At 44.7% G+C, this 15,871-nt stretch overlaps 1 protein-coding gene across 1 annotated transcript in view; it reads right to left on the bottom strand.

Annotated features, from left to right (window-relative positions):
* KDM4A (lysine demethylase 4A) overlaps positions 1–15,393 on the bottom strand; it is a 59,810-nt gene extending 44,417 nt beyond the window's left edge. Inside the window, exons 1-7 of the mRNA XM_075003565.1 lie at positions 14,900–15,393; positions 13,867–14,042; positions 7,068–7,182; positions 6,191–6,384; positions 3,650–3,699; positions 2,646–2,749; positions 1,908–2,045 (exon numbers count right to left, since the gene is read on the bottom strand). Coding sequence (XP_074859666.1) covers positions 1,908–2,045; positions 2,646–2,749; positions 3,650–3,699; positions 6,191–6,384; positions 7,068–7,182; positions 13,867–14,042; positions 14,900–15,253 — 1,131 coding nt within the window. The 5' untranslated portion in view covers positions 15,254–15,393. The remainder of the gene's footprint in view (positions 1–1,907; positions 2,046–2,645; positions 2,750–3,649; positions 3,700–6,190; positions 6,385–7,067; positions 7,183–13,866; positions 14,043–14,899) is intronic.
* Between the last annotated feature and the right edge of the window lie 478 nt (positions 15,394–15,871).

Here is a 15,871-nt window from a genome sequence, read left to right as displayed (position 1 = left end):
AGCAAAACAATTTTAGAGCAGAAAAGTTGACCCCTCTTGCCCAGAGTTATTTCCAGGGTCAGCGAACCTCAAGCAGCAATGGAGTGTCCAGGTGAGAAAGTAAGGATGGCGTTCATGAGGGTGAGATGGAGCGAATGTGTGCACTGAATAGACTCTAGCACCTTCCAAATCAGCTTCTCAGTTGAGCTCTGTAGCAAACAGCATTCTGTTGCTTGTTGGCCTGTCTACACAAAGAGGTTGTACTGCTTTATCCATCCTAGCAGAGGTCGGACAGTGCAACCTGTTATGTAGGTATAACAGTGTTTATACAGGTGAAACCGCTCTAATCCAACACCCTCAGGACCTGACTGGTGCGGAATGAGAAAATTTGCCAGATGGTGGAAGGTCGATACTGTCTAGCAGCATTACCAACACTTCCATGGCATAATAGGATCTTAGAAAGCATTTGGGGTAAATTACAGTGAAATACAGGTTGAACCTCTCTTGTCTAGTACCTATGGGACCTGACTGGTGCTGGATGAAAGAATTTGCTGACCCATGGAAGGCCAGTATTTTCCCAACACATTACCAATACACTGGGCTCTCAGGAGACATTTAGGGGTAAATCACAGCTAAACAACACCATAGAAAGCCAGGACTGGTAGCTGTAAACAAACTTTATGGGACTATGGGAAACTTGGGCACACTCATGGTAAGCAGTAATTCAACAAACTAAAATCATGCCGGATTACAGATGTAGGCAGATGGAGAGAAGCAGATTAGAGAACATAAGAACATAAGAATGGCCATACTGGGTCAGACCAAAGGTCCATCCAGCCCAGCATCCCATCTGCCGACGGTGGCCAATGCCACCATTGAAGAAGTTCAACCTTTACCAATGGAGCCTATTCCCTTATGAAAAGCGGAATAAGTTACGTTAGCGTAATACATCTACATAATGATGTAACTATGTTCCACTAGGGCAGCAATTCTCAAACTGCGGGTCAGGCCATCAAAGTCCTCATTTTAATTGGGGTCATGAGGGCTGGCATTAAATTTGCTGGGGCCCCAGTACCAAAGCCCATCATCCCACAGGGTGGAAGCCAAAGCCCAAGGGCTTTAGCTCTGAATGGTAAGGTTTAAATTATAGGACACCCATGTGTGACTGAAGCACATGAACTTTGCTCCCCCCACCTGGGGAGGTGGGACTCAGATGGGCTCAGGCTTCAGTCCCCACCTTCTAGGTTCACCAAGTAATGTTTGTTGGCAGAACAGCATCAGTGTGCAATCACGCTCGACAGCCCCTCTGCTAGGGTTTGTGCCAATTTCATCACCTCAATGCAAAAAACACATATCTCCGAGTCAAATAAGTACAAACTGTGAGTGAAGGCTGACTCAGTGGTTTGAGCATTGGCCTGCTAAACCCAGGGTTGCGAGGTCAATCCTTGAGGAGGCCATTTAGGGATTGGGGCAAATAGATGTCAGGGATGGCGCTTGGTCCTGCCAAAAGGGCAGGGGACTGGACTAGATGATCTCCCAAGGTCCCTTCCAGTTCTAGGAAGTGTGTGTGTGTTTACACTAGGCCTAAGACCAAAGCACAATGTATTACCTGAGGCAGCACTAGAAGTCTTACACCACAGTTACCATTTAACATGCTAGAGCATGTTCTAAATCCTTAATGAGATTCAATCTATTATTTGCTGTACATAGTCTAAATAAGCCTCTAACCACTAGATAAGAAGTTCATTTAACTCTGGTGCCTGCGGTTATTAAAAAAAAAAAAAAAAAAAAAAAAAAGCCAAATCCAGACACACAACATTAAATAAAAACAATGGTTTGTTCTAAAGCAGTCCATTTCAGAGTCAGCTGCCAAAAACATGCCAAAGTGGATTTTCTAAAATATGCAAAAAGGACAGTACAACACTTACTAATACAGACTGCTTTCCATACTCAATCCACCGCAGAGTAGCAAAGTTGGTAGATTCAGCACAGTTAAACCCATGGTTAAAACCAGCATGATAGCCATAAGGGAATGTTATCATGAATTCTCCAGCTTCCTGTGTCACCTAGAAGAAGAGACGTCCACACAGACTGTTAACTGGTTCACAAAAAACAGTTCTCATACTCCTGGTTTAATGCATGCACTGCCTTCGTTTTCCTCTTTTGCAGGAATTTTTACTGTTTTCTTATCATGCTGGAGAGACTAACTCAGCAGTAGCCGGTAAAATTTCAGAGAGAGCCAGATGACTTAGTATATTTCAAACTACCCTGGCCAGGCAAGCAAAGATATTCATGCTCCACTCAGTGCAATAAGCTCCAGTCCAAAACTAGTCCCAACATTGCACAGTATTCACTATACAGCAGAAAACTGTTTGTAAAAACACATGCCCTCAGCATTCAACTGTCACTATTCACCTGCATAAAACAGACAATCAGAAACCCCAAGACCACAGAAGATACAGGTTAGCATGCATGCTTCTGGAACACAAGTCCTAACCATGTGGGCATCATAAGATTTTAAAAATTTTCTCCTGAAAATTCCCTAACAATTTCCCTCTATATATCTGCCCTTCTCTGAAATTCCACCCTGCCATTCAGCATGCATTCTGGGAGCCCTGTGACTCAGTTTGCTATGCTGAAGAGTACCCATGGCCTTCTCCCTTCACCTTATCAAAAGGGATTCCATATTTCTTCAATATGGATGGAGATATGAGGGTCATCTTGTGACGAAGAAAAGCTTCACAACTCTGGGCACTTCCCGGAAAGAAGCCTGTTTAAAAGAGAGATATTGAATGTTGTGATGCGGCAATCACGAAAGAATAAGTGAGTTAATCAGTGCTTCATTAGGAAAGTTACTACACACCCAAAGTGCATTGTTTCTTGTCTAGAATAGGTGTATTCCATTTTGGACTATACTAACCTATGCTACGTAAGGAAGACATGGTCAGAAATCAGATTGGTGACCTAACCCGATACAGTTGCTAGCCTCAAAGTGGTCTTTTGTACAATATAGGGGATGGGGTACAGTTCCTATTCCAATGTCAACAGAAAAAACTTTATCAAAGACCACTCATGTATTCCTGTCTTGCCTTTTAAGCAAATTCAGGTGACAGCAACAGATGGGTAACTTCCTAATTTGTAAAGTTCAGTAAGTTTTTAGTATATGGTAAACAAGAAGTTGATGTTCAAAATTAAGCCTTTTAATATTGGTTTTGTTGAATTTCTTTAACAGAATAGATGGGGAAATTTTAATACATGAGTCAATGAAGATAGCCCATAGGAACTGAATGATAAACTTGTATTACGAAAACCCTGAAGCAATAGCACTGCTCTGCATTAGGCAGAATGCAAGACTGACAAACTCCAAAGTCTAAACTTAAAAAAAAGTACAAAATTTACAAAAGGAGAACTGAAGTGCAGTTTTTATAGCTTTTGTTTTAATTTATAACAAACTTTTGTCCTGAGTGTTCATTTATAGGGGAAAAATGACACAAAAATAACCCCATGTTATCAAGTGACAAATTATGAAAACAATTGCATAGTCCACACCCTTATGTATATGGTAAGCATGTTACAGTCTGTCAGGGGCCTAAAGCCTGTCACAATTATCTCCCCACCCCGCAATGCACGAGGTAGAGTGTAGGATGAGGACAGAGAATTGAAGGATTACCTTTGGCAAGTCGTTCCAATCGCTTCCCATGTTCTGGAGGGATGGAGTACCTGCAGTCATAAGAGCAAATCAGTGAAAAGGGGGACAAGAAAGAACCTTTTTTAAAATCCACTTACAACTTCAAATCCAGAACAGTCAGCAGGATGTAGCTTGCTCATGTATCTCACCAACCTATATTAGCTCACTCAATTTTGAGTGAGGACAGACAAGAGAATTCCCGGTGAAATGATTGGTTAGCCCCAGTGATGAAGTATTGATTTGACTATGTTACATACAGGAAAGCTGCATCTATTTCTGCCACTTCACCAGCCTGGAAACTCAAGCAGCTGCTTTCCAACAAGTTAGGAAGTGTACCAGTTTCTTCAATTTGTCATTTGAGCCTTTGGTTAAGTTTCAGACAGATTGCTGAAAGCGAACATTGTTTGAAACACTGGCAGTATAAGGGAGCCCATGAATCTCCTAGAGGTCCTCCCATCATAGTCTGTTCTCCCCATTGGAAAAGTCATTTTCCCAACTGGATTCATACTAACCAAAGAGAAAGGACAATTTTTAATTTCACCTCTGCTATAGTGATTGAGTTAGGTGCCCTGCCTGGCACATATCCATCCCTGAAAAGCATTCCGCTCCAATGCTGTGTTTGCACAACAAAAAGTGCCATACTTGACAAGAGTACCAAGGCACTCCTCAAACAGATTAAGCACACTGCTACTCCCTGTCCCCCAGCCCCAAGCTGGAACAGTAGTTCCTTCACAGTGAGTGGGCTGCCCACTGCAAGGAACTGGAAACTTAAAATGCAGAAGAAAAACATTTAGGTCATCCAACCTGTTAAGTTACTTGTGGAATTTAAAAATCCCCTCACTGTTAAAGATCGCAATACACTGACCAATTTAACTGGTTTGTTCATTGGGATTAGATTACTTAGTTCTTCTCATACATTTGATGAACAGGCAAGTTACGTTTTTATCAAGCCAATGTTGCTATTGCTTTCCACCTAATGTAACTCCAAGAATGGTCATCACTACCCCTACAATAGAAAAGTCTCATTCGCTTAGGCAAAAGCCTGGGGAGAAGTCGTAGATGTGTTTGTGCAGCCAAGGCATAAAAGAAAAGAAGTCGTCTTACCTACATTACGCATAGTGCTAGCATGGAAGATGTTCCGAAGAGGAAGCACTCCCCCCAGCTAGGGGATCTTATTCCTTTCATGTACTCTATACTTTACTGTGGTTAGAAGATTTAGAAACTGTTGGGAAAGAGCAATTAATTGCCCCAGACTAAAACAGCAGCACTAAGTGACATGAATCTCCACCATTCAGTGGTTCACTTAACAGCCAATGCCAACACACTCAACTCTTTCCATTGACTACTTTAAAACTACCTACAGGGGCAGCTTTTCTGGTTGGACTAGTTTAATTTAGCCCAACAGGTCTCATCCTTTTGTTTCCATATAACTGATGTTACACACTCTTCCACGCTAGCCAAAACAGCAAGCAAGATAGAGAGAGTCTCACATGCACATCCACCTCTGATCCAGGTGTGGGGTGGGCAGGCTCCTCCCAGCAGGATCCAAGTGCGGAGGGGCTTAGAGTCAGGTAAAAGGATTCTGTACAGGGCAATCTAGATGCAGAGGGGCTTGGTGAAAGGGTCTGTGGGTGGGAAATCTGGATGCATGAGGGTTCATGGGTGAAGGGGCTTACAGGGAAATTGGACTCTACAGGAGGGTCCAGGTGACAGTAGCTGGGACTTGGCAGGATGAGTGAGTGCCAGGGTAGTTCCCTGTACAGTGACCAGTGTTCATTGTAAGTTGTGAACTAGCATGGCCACCCAGGACAGATTCAGATGCCACCCAGCTGATTAACAGAGCACCCATAACCCGAAGCATGTGTTTTCTTTTACTGTGAAGATTTGCATGTCTCAATGCATGTAATAAAATGTATTCCACACGTGGAGAGGAAAAATTAGAGCAACCCCATGTCCCTCATCAACTGTGACTGAAAGAGCAATAGGGGCTGGAAGCAAGAGGGTACATAGCTTCCTGCATCCCAGGGAGGTTTCTGGGAGTAGGTCTGACATGGTCCTGGCCACTTCTTGCAGAAAAAGGAGGTCCTACGATCCCCTGCTCCCAGCCAGGACTAGAAGTTAAGCCCAGGGCAAGATAGGAGCCACTGGCCAGGTGTCCCTTGTCTTGCACTCCTTAGCGATGATTTACCTCTTCACCAGCTGCAGTGGGTACACAAAATGATGCAACTCCACTGCAGGGGAGGGCCACATGACTGCTCTTGCAGCTTCTTTTCGCTTCCCAGTCAGAAGTCGTTCTTCTGCATGGAAGCAAATCTGTGGGGAACGTGAATTCTGCGTGTATGCAGTGCCACAAGATTCCTCAGGAGTATGTGAGCAGTAGCTTGACAAGATGAAAGGAAAAACATCCACTATTTTCCAAGTAAACTCCATCCTAGATTTTCCATCCATCCCACCTCATTTTTAAAAGGATGCCAATAATTTAGCTGTCTAGCAAATCTTGGGGGCTGCTACAGGAAACCTTACCATGACTTAGGTTCTCCAAAATGCAAGTAATTAATACTGTAGAGGTCCATATCCTCAGTATGCCAGGCAAAGGAGGTTTTCCACATGCCAAAGTAGAGGTAAGGGGTATTCACTCCCTCAATGGTTATGCCACTTTCTTTCTCCACTACATCCAGGATTGTGTTCAACCTGCCAATATTCCACTCATGTACATGCTGCAAAACATTAAGTAAGAATTAGGAAGGAGATCAACATGTTAACAAGACATAGCAATGGCCTCTGCATCACTATGCACCTTCAGACAGAGTAATTTGTTTTTCAGTTTTGCTGAGCAATCCAAATTCCTCATCTCCCAGTAACTTTTTTCCCTCCTTTTTAAATGTCTCATTTTGCATTAGGCTATCCTACTCCTCATTAGCAACTCGGCATAGAGTCCAGAAACTAAAGATGGGCATGTATGACAAGAGTCTCACACCTCCTGGGTCCTAGATACAAAACAGTTCAGTGTGACACGCACAGATTAACAGGACAGGTGTAGAAAGCATGCACCATCACTCACTACACTGGTCCTGTCCAATGGCGAGAGCACTTGAGCACCCAAAACGCCTGTTTTCCTTTCTATCACTATGCTTCGTCTCAAATCACTGTTAAAAGATTAGAATGTTGTAGCCCAGTGATATTCAAATGTTATTCGTTTTTAACACGGGAACATCTCTTTGGAAGTCTTAGTCCTTGATGTCTCAGAAGTCTACTGAAACTACTATTCCAGTCTAACATAAATGAGACAAAATATGGCTGTATTATGATGCTCAATTCTGATGGTTAGCTACATATCACTGCTATCAAGATTAAGTCACGCCACAATTAAGACTGGAAGACAAAACATTTTCCCCCTCACCTTCTCATAGAGCGTGCCATTAACGTCAGCACCATAGATGGGGGCATTGAAAGTGAGGTTCTTCCAGTATTTCCGCTCTAGATCCTCAAAGTCAGTATACCGGGGGGTGCAGTACCTACATAAAAAATACAAAAGCTGTTTCCATCTACTCATTAAATCAATAAAAACTTTAAACTCTTAGGTTACGTCTACACTTAGAGAACACTTTGAAATAGCCATGCTAATGGCCATTTCAAAGAATACTAACAAAAGGTGCTGAAATGCACATTCAGGGTCTCATTAGCACACCGCCAGCCGTGGCACTTCAAAATTGCGGCTTTTCGCTCCTGCGCGGCTTGTCTAAACAGGGCTCCTTTTCGAAAGGACCCTGATAGGAATAAGGGGATTTCGAAGTTGGCAGGGGTCCTTTCGAAAAGGACCCGTTTGGATGAGCCGTGCGGGAGCAAAAAGCAGCGGTTTCAAAGTGCCGCAGCCAGTGGCATGCTAATAAGGTGCTGAATATTCTTTTTAGCGCCTCACTAGTATTCTTCGAAAGAGCCATTAGCATGGCTATTTTGAAGTTTTAGCTAAGTGTAGACATGGCATTAACGTATTGAGTTGGAAGCGGAGAGAGAGAGAAAGAAAAGACTAGATTCAAAATGTTAATGAAAGTAAGAAGACATGCTAGACATGCTTCTTAACAACTACGGCCCTGGAATGGGAGTCTGGGGACCCAGGCTCTACTTCCTGCTTTTGCCATAACCTGTTGCATGACAGATGGCAAGTGACTTCACTTCTGTGCCTGTTTTCTCTCACTTGCTTTTTGTACAGTCTCTGGACAAATGGGACACCTACCTTAGTTGGGGGTGTTAGGTGCTACCAAAATACTAATACCCAGACTAACTCCCACAGCAAATTATAAACTTTTGCAAAGCATACAGTTTAAATTTCATTTTTAAAGGAACAACCTGCACTGTACAAAATGAAGTAGAGAACTTAATTAGCTCTCTCTTTAGTCCCCAAGCCACATTGTTTGCTCAACAAGACAAGACAGCTTTTTAAAAAAATTTAAGCTTCCTAAAAATCAATACTCTGTTGTAAGCTGAGTGCTTGGGCAGCTGGCCAAGAGAAATTCTGGTGCCACCCAAGTGAGGAGCAGGGCATCCTCAGCTACCTACAGCTGTCACTAGAATGGTGTTCCTACCCATCGAATGCAGGCAACTGGGGATGGTTACTTCATGGTCACTTGTTCTGTTTATTCCCTCTGAAGCACCTGATAACGGCCACTATCAGACAACAGGATACTGGGCTAGATGGACCTTCGATTTGACTCACTATGGCCATTCTTAGGTTAAAAGATATTAACAGAAAAAAAAAAAGTGCCTCAGAAGCAGAAAGCCTGCCGAACAATCATGGAGGCCACAGGTCAATGGAGGTGCTACAGCAGCACTCAAAAAAGAAAGCAGTTGCAGAGAAACTGTGTGAAAAACTTTTATAGCGAAGACCAATGCAGAGGATGTGAGATGGGGACGCTAAATAGTTAAGGGGTAAGTATGAGGTTTACTAGTACGCTTACTGGTTAACCAGCCCTTGCCAGTAGCGGCCAGCTATGCTAGGCCAGAGCACCCCGGCACAGAAGGGTCAGCTGGGACCTCACAGTCAGCGGCGGGGCCTACATTAAAACAATTCAGTGCTCTTATTTAACCAGTTAACTGTTTTAGCATCACTGAAGTGAGTAGACGCCCACACCTGAGCCATTCTTTTCAGGTATTAACTCTGAGGAAGTGTCCTAGATTGAAGGTTATCAGAGAAGTTTTTGGAACAAACCAAGAAATTAAGCAGTAATAAGTCACCAGCACCAGATGGTATGCAGTGAAGAATTCTGAAGAAAGTCATTTATGAAACTGCGGAACTTCGAACTGTGGTATGTAATCTGTTACTCAAAACAGCTTCTGCACTAGATGACCACTAGAGAATGAACGCAATTCCAATTTTTAAAAAGCCCAGAGGTGATCCTGGCAGTTATAAGCCACTAACCTTAACTTCAGTGCTGAGCACATTAGTAGAAATTATAGCAAAGAACAGAATTATTAGATACACAAATGAACACAATGTGTCAGGGTTCACACAGATTTTGTAAAGAGAAATCACACCTCAAATTATTAGAATTATCTGGGGCAGGACAGGGTGGGAAGGGCAAACACACACATGGACAAGGGTGATCCAATAGCTATCACAGAGTTGGATTTTCAAAAACGCTTTCACAAGGTCTCATATCAAAGATTTGTAAGCAAACTCAGATGCCGTGGAATAATAAGCAAGCCCTTTCACAATACAGCAACTGGCTAAAAGATAGGAAACAAAGGGTAACTCCACCATGAAGCCTCTATGAGCTCCATGCCAGTCTCAAGCCTGGGCAAAGGAGGAGGGTTGGTCAGACGTATGTCGATATGCTGACCATCAAACAATAATACGAATGAAATCTGATGCCAGTACACATAAATGATAAGAGATGCCGGCTCGGACGTCACCCAGATAAACAAGGTCCGTGATACCAATCTACCCAACCCCAATTGCTCGATAAGTCGGCTACCGAAAGAAAATTACAACTAACGTTATCCATTGGAACATGGAATGTCCGAACGCTGTGGGCAACTGGAAAATTAGAGCTGCTTCAGAAGGAGATGGAGAGATACCGATGCAATATACTTGGACTGGCAGAGATACGTTGGACAGGATCAGGAGTGATATGCGGTTGCAAAGTCATTTTGTCAGGAAACGAAACGAAGCATGAAGCAGGAGTTGGATTCCTTCTTAGCAAAACAGTTAGAAGAACATTATTAGGATACAAACCAGTGAGTTCAAGAATGATGGTAGCAAGATTCGGAGCAAAACTGTTCAACATCTCAGTCATTCAGGTGTATGCACCCACGTTGGACAGTACGGAGGAAGAGATTGGGCTATTCTATAAAGACCAGACAAAGGTGGTGGAGGAGATACCAAAGAAAGATGTGTTGATCATTGGAGGAGACTGGAATGTGAAGGTTGGAACAGATAACGAAGGTTGGGAGAGAGCGTCAGGGGAAGGTTTGGATGTGGAGAAAGAAATGAACAAGGTGAGGAACTACTAGGAGTTTGCTACAGAGCATGAGATGGTGATTTGCAACACGAGTTTCCAACAAAAGGGCTATAGGATGTGGATGTGGTGATTGAATGATGGGAAGTCCAAGAACATAACAGATATGATTTTGATAAGAAGAAGATGGATAACATCAGTATCACAGCGCCGAACTTTCCAAGGAGTGGATACAGACTGAGACCACAGTCTAGTGATGGCAAACATCAAGACAAAACTCAAAAGAAAACATAAGACAGAGTTTAAGAAAAGAAGAGACGTGGCGAGGCTATGTGAGCAAGAAACAGGGAATGCATACAGAACAGCGCTCAAAAGAGAAGATTAAGAAAGAGAAAGACCTAGATAAGAGAGAGAGTCACAGGGATAGCCAGTGCTATAGGAGGCGGCAATTGAGCAGACTGTTCCAGAAGAAGAAAAGATCAATAAGAAGTGGATTACCCAGGAGACACTGAAGTTGGTTCGAGAGACCACCGGAGATCAGAAGAGATGTCTCTGAGATGGCAGAACAGCAATATTAGGGTGAAATGCAATGAGGTAATGAAAGCAGCCAGAAAAGGGTAAGAAGAAATGGTTAGAGGAGCAATTTGAAGATACAGAGAGGTATTCCAGTGAAAGTAAGACTAGGGAGGTGTATAAAGACTATTAGAAATATTAATAGGAAATGGCAACCAAAGCAGACGGCGATCAAAGATGAGAACAAAAGTGCTCATGAACAGGGAGAAGATTGTGCAGCAATGGACGAGATATTGCACCGATCTCTACAAAGCACAGTAGGACCCGAGTGTCTCAGAGAGACTGACTGAAGAACTGAAAGAGATATCTCCACCATGCATCGAGAGCGAGATCGATATTTTGAAGGAGGAAGTAGAAAAAGCAGTGAAACGACTATAGAACAAGAGCCCTGGAAATAAGATCACGTGACAGATGATCAAATATGACGGAGAAAAGCATGATTCAGGAAATACACTGACTATGTAATATAGCATAGAAAGAAGGGAAGGCACCTAAGGAAAGGACTAGATCTGTACTAATGACAATACAGAAGAAAGGAAGTACACTGGAGTGCAAATGTTACAGAATGATTGCCCTAATGAGTCATCTAGGCAAGGTGCTGATGATAATACTGACGGAGAGACTAAGATCACAAATAGAAGAACATATAACAGACGACCAAGAAAAGACAGAAGTACCATACAGCAGATATTGGCACTAAGACTGATGGTGGAAAAAGCTCGATGAAAGAACTAGAACGTATGCACTTGCTTCGTCAATTTTCAAAAGGCATTTGACAGTATAGATCAGAAAGTGACTTGGGTGGGGCTGGAGTCATACGGAGTGAATAGCAGACTGATACAGTTGTTCAAGGATATCAATGTTAGGAAGTTGGTTTAAAACAAGTAGAAATACAAGACAAGGAGATCCAATATCGCCATTATCTTCATCGCACATCTGGAGAAAGCGATGGACAAGATCAAGGAAGAGGTAGAAGGGGTATCTGTACACGGGAAAAAAAATTAACAACTTGAGGTTCGCGGATGATATAGTTGTTATCATTGAGGAAGATGAGGAGAAGCTGGCGAAAACGGTGCGGGTGTTAAACGAAGAAGGGAAGTGGTACGGACTGATTATGAATACCAATAAAACAAAAACAACGGTATTTGGAAATAAAGAAATAGGAAGGAAGATCAGTGTTGATGGTATTGAACTAGAAAAGGTAGAGAAGTTCACATGTCTGGGGAGCAACATAACGTATGATCTAGACTGTAAGAAGGAAATAGTGACTAGAATAGCGAAAGCAAGAGCAAGTTTGAAGGCGATGGATAAGATCTGAAAAAGCAAAACGATTATCTTAAGAATGAAGCTGAGCATCTTGAAAACGTGTGTATTCAGCAGCATGTTGTACGGATGTGAGACATGGGTGATAATGAAAGATTTTAAAAGAATATTGGCATTCGAAAGCAGTGGTTATAGAAAGATTCTGAGAATAGGATAGATTCAGAAGGTCACCAATGAGGAATTACATAGAAAGATACGACCGAAAGAGAACCTGCTGCAGAAGGTTATAAAACGGAAGCTACAACTATTAACGTATTTGCAGAATGAACAACAAACGAAAAATCAAGACCCTGGTATTCGGCATAATGGACGGTTCAAATAGGAGAGGCAGACCTGACAGAGAATGCATAGATGATATAGTAGATTGGTGCGGAGCTAGCCTACAGAACTAAGCCTCTCCACATTGGACAGGGAAAGATGGAAGGAAATAGTGAGAGAGGCATCAGACACCAATGGATGCTGAGCCCATGGTTATTGATGACGATGAAACAAAGGGTAGGAATAAATGTGCAGTTTTCAGAATGGAGAGAGTTAAATAGCAGGATACTCCAAGAACGTGTATTCATCATATTCATAAGTGATCTGGAAAACAGAGTGAATTGTATTGCAGACAATACAAAAAAAAAAAAAGACAATCAAGTTGAAAGCAGACTGCACACAGTTAACAAGGGATTTTACAGATTTGAGTAATTGCACAATAAGATGGAAGATGAAATTCAAAGTTGATAAGGGCAAAGTAATACATTTGGGAAAATGTAATCCCAACTATACATACAAGATGAAGGTTAAATAAATTAGCTGTTACCACTCAAGAAACAAAAAGGTAGCCGAGCTAGTTTGTGTCCGCAAAACACAACAAGAAGTCCTGTGGAACGGTAAAGACTAACATTTTTTGGACCATAAGCAAAGACACACTTCGTAAGAACCCTCAAGAAAGAGATCTTGGAGTCACAGCTTTCTGAAATCATCTACTCAATGTAGAACTGCCCCCTCTCAAAGACAAGTAGTTTAAAATTGAAGAAGGTATATAAAAGGACAACTAAAATGATTACGGGCATAGAATGGATTCTGCACAAGATTAAAAAAAAGACAGGGATGGTTCATGTTAGTAAAAGATGAAGGTGTAGTGTGGAGAAAGTGTTGTTTACACTACTTCATATAACACAAGAACCAGAGATTAATCCGATGAAGTTGTTTGAAACCTGCCACCCACTAAACATAAGCAATTACTTCTTCACCTAACAGAAAGCCATCCTCTGGAACTTGTTTGTTGGTAGGGAATGTCATGAAAACCAGAAGCAGAGCTGGCTTTAAAAAAAAAAACAACAAAAAAACCAGACAGTCAGAGGATACACCCACCAATAGCAATTAGCTAAGATGGTCAGGTTGCAACCCAGACTCCAAGTGTCCCTAAACCTGACTGCCAGAAGCTGGGACTGGACAAAAGAGGATGGATCCTTTAGTAAACACCCTGTTCTGTTCATTTGAAGCACTGCCACTGACCAAAGTCAACAGCCAGGATACTGAGCCACTGGTCTCACCCAACCTATGCCCATTCTTAAGTATTAAAAGGTTCTCCAGGCCAAGTTATGCTCTGATCAACACTTGTGTAATTCCACTATCTTCGGGATTAACAGAGGTGAAGTGCAACAGGACAGGTTTGTTCACTGATATGACATTTCTCACTTAAAAGAAAATGTTGTTGAAATTTTCTTTTAATATTAACAAGCTACATATGTTTACCCAAGAGAGTCCACATAACCTTATGCTAAAGAGAAAGAAAGCTGTGTGACGGTAATGGATGGATAAGGCCCGAAAATGTAAGAGTTTGTGCTTGCAGTTTCTTACTTGTCACTATTTGCAATTCTTCTAAATTCCCGGACAGTCATAGCCTTCTTCTGGATATTGTACTGTGTGAAGAGACCAGATTGTCCAGTCACAACCTGTTGAATTGGAGCCGGGATGACCAGTTCATCGATATCATCATAGGAAGCTCGGGGTTTCCATTCCTTTGGGGGAATAACCTGATGGTTCACAGAATAAAAGGCAAAGATCAGAAAACCTACCAACTCAACCTATGAGAAAAGCATGATACAGAGAACAATTAATTATTCAGTCAACATCATTTCTAAGTAATACATGTGACAAGAGCAAGAAAATGTCAAAATTCTTAGAACTTTTAATTATGGTTTACAAGCAAGAGCTACAAGATTTGACTCATCATACCACACTACCTTCTTGTGTACAGTGTTGCTGTAATCGTGTCTGACCCAGACTCTTAGAGAATCAAGGTGGATGAGGCAATATTTTTACTGAACCAATGTCTGTTGATAAGGGACAATGTTTTGAACTTACACAGAGCTACGGACACAACAAGAAGAGCTCTGCAGCAGCTCAAAGCTTGTTTCTCACCCAGAGAAGTTGGTTCAAGCTGGGCGATCTAAGCAGGGCGGCTCTGTTACACCTTCTGCCCAGGGCAGCGCGGCACCCACCGCTCTGGGAAAAGACAAACGCGGGGTGCTGCTCTCAAGGCCTAGGCTCGGCCCTGCTGAGCGCCGCAGCCCCGCTACCTTACAGTGCAACCCCTCGCCGGGTTTCAGAGCCCCACAGGAGTCAGCGGGGTACGCCCGTACCGGCGGCGGGGGGGGCTGGTGACATCAGTCCGACGGCCTCGCGACACGGGAGCCTCCCTCGACGGGTCCCGGGGTCGCTCTTTGTTACGTGACCCACTTACGACACCAGCCCCCGGGGCAGCGGCCCAGCCGGCGGGTTCCAACCCCCGCCCAGCCCAGCCGAGCCGGGCCGGGCCGGGCCGAGCCGCGCCCACAGAGCCGGGCCGGGCCGGGCCGGGCCGGGCCGCGCCCCCCGCCCCGCCGCTCACCTTGGCGAGCCCGGCGCGGTGCGCGCCCTGCGACTCGATGTAGGCGACGTATCGGGCGAAGTGGCGGAACTCGGCGGCGCTGGGCCGGAAGGTGAGGATGCGGGCGCCGGGGTTCAGGCTCTCCAGCTCCGCGGCCATGGCTCGCGGCTCGGCGCCGGTCGCGGGGCGGGAAACCGTCCGCGCAGCGCGGCCCGGCCCCGGGGCCCCGCTGGGAGCAGGCCGCGTCGCTGCCGGGGCCGCCTCACCGGCCTCGCCTCGGCCGCCGCTCGCCGCTCGCCGCTCCCTCAGCCACGGCCCCGGACGAGGAAGAGAAAAGAGAAAACAGCCCCCCGGCCCAGCGACCTCGAATCCCATTGGTGAAGCTGCGCCGTCGCCGGCCAATCGTCACGGGGTCCGCACGAGAAGCGCCTTCTCATTGGCTAAGATCGCCTGCCAATCACTTTTCCCATCCTCCCAGCGTCGCCCCCTCCGCGGCGAGCGCGGACGAATCTCTCCCCCCCATACCGAAATCAGTTCCGGCGCGGATGGATATACAGCTGCGCGCCATAATTCTGCGTGAGTTGAATTGCGCGATGCGTGCGAGGTATCCCTCCACTCCATCCACCAGGCCTTCGCCGCCCCCAGCCCATCCCGCCCGTCACCGCTCTAAGCCAATCGCCGCGCAGCTGACGTTTGATCAATAGGAATTAGACTCTCAGCCAAAGGCGGCAGTAGGGTCAGCCAATCAGAGGAGAAGCAGCTGTTGCTAGGCAGATTTCAGAGAATCCCGTGTGAGGAGTTGTTGCGAGAGAACTGTAGGGCCGGGGAGGCATCCGTGGGGCGTGTGTGCGAATGGGGGGGGGGCCTGCCCCCTAGTGCTGGGGGACATGGGGGTGGGAGAGCCCTGCCCCCCCCAGTGCTGGGGGACATGGGGGGTGGGAGAGCCCTGCCCCCTAGTGCTGGGGGACATGGGGGTGGGAGAGCCCTGCCCCC

This window comes from Carettochelys insculpta, chromosome 9 (assembly GCF_033958435.1).
Source record: "Carettochelys insculpta isolate YL-2023 chromosome 9, ASM3395843v1, whole genome shotgun sequence".
Lineage (NCBI taxonomy): Eukaryota > Metazoa > Chordata > Testudines > Carettochelyidae > Carettochelys > Carettochelys insculpta.
The sequence above is the reverse complement of the archived record's forward strand: the minus strand, read 5'-3'. Positions and strand labels throughout refer to the sequence as shown.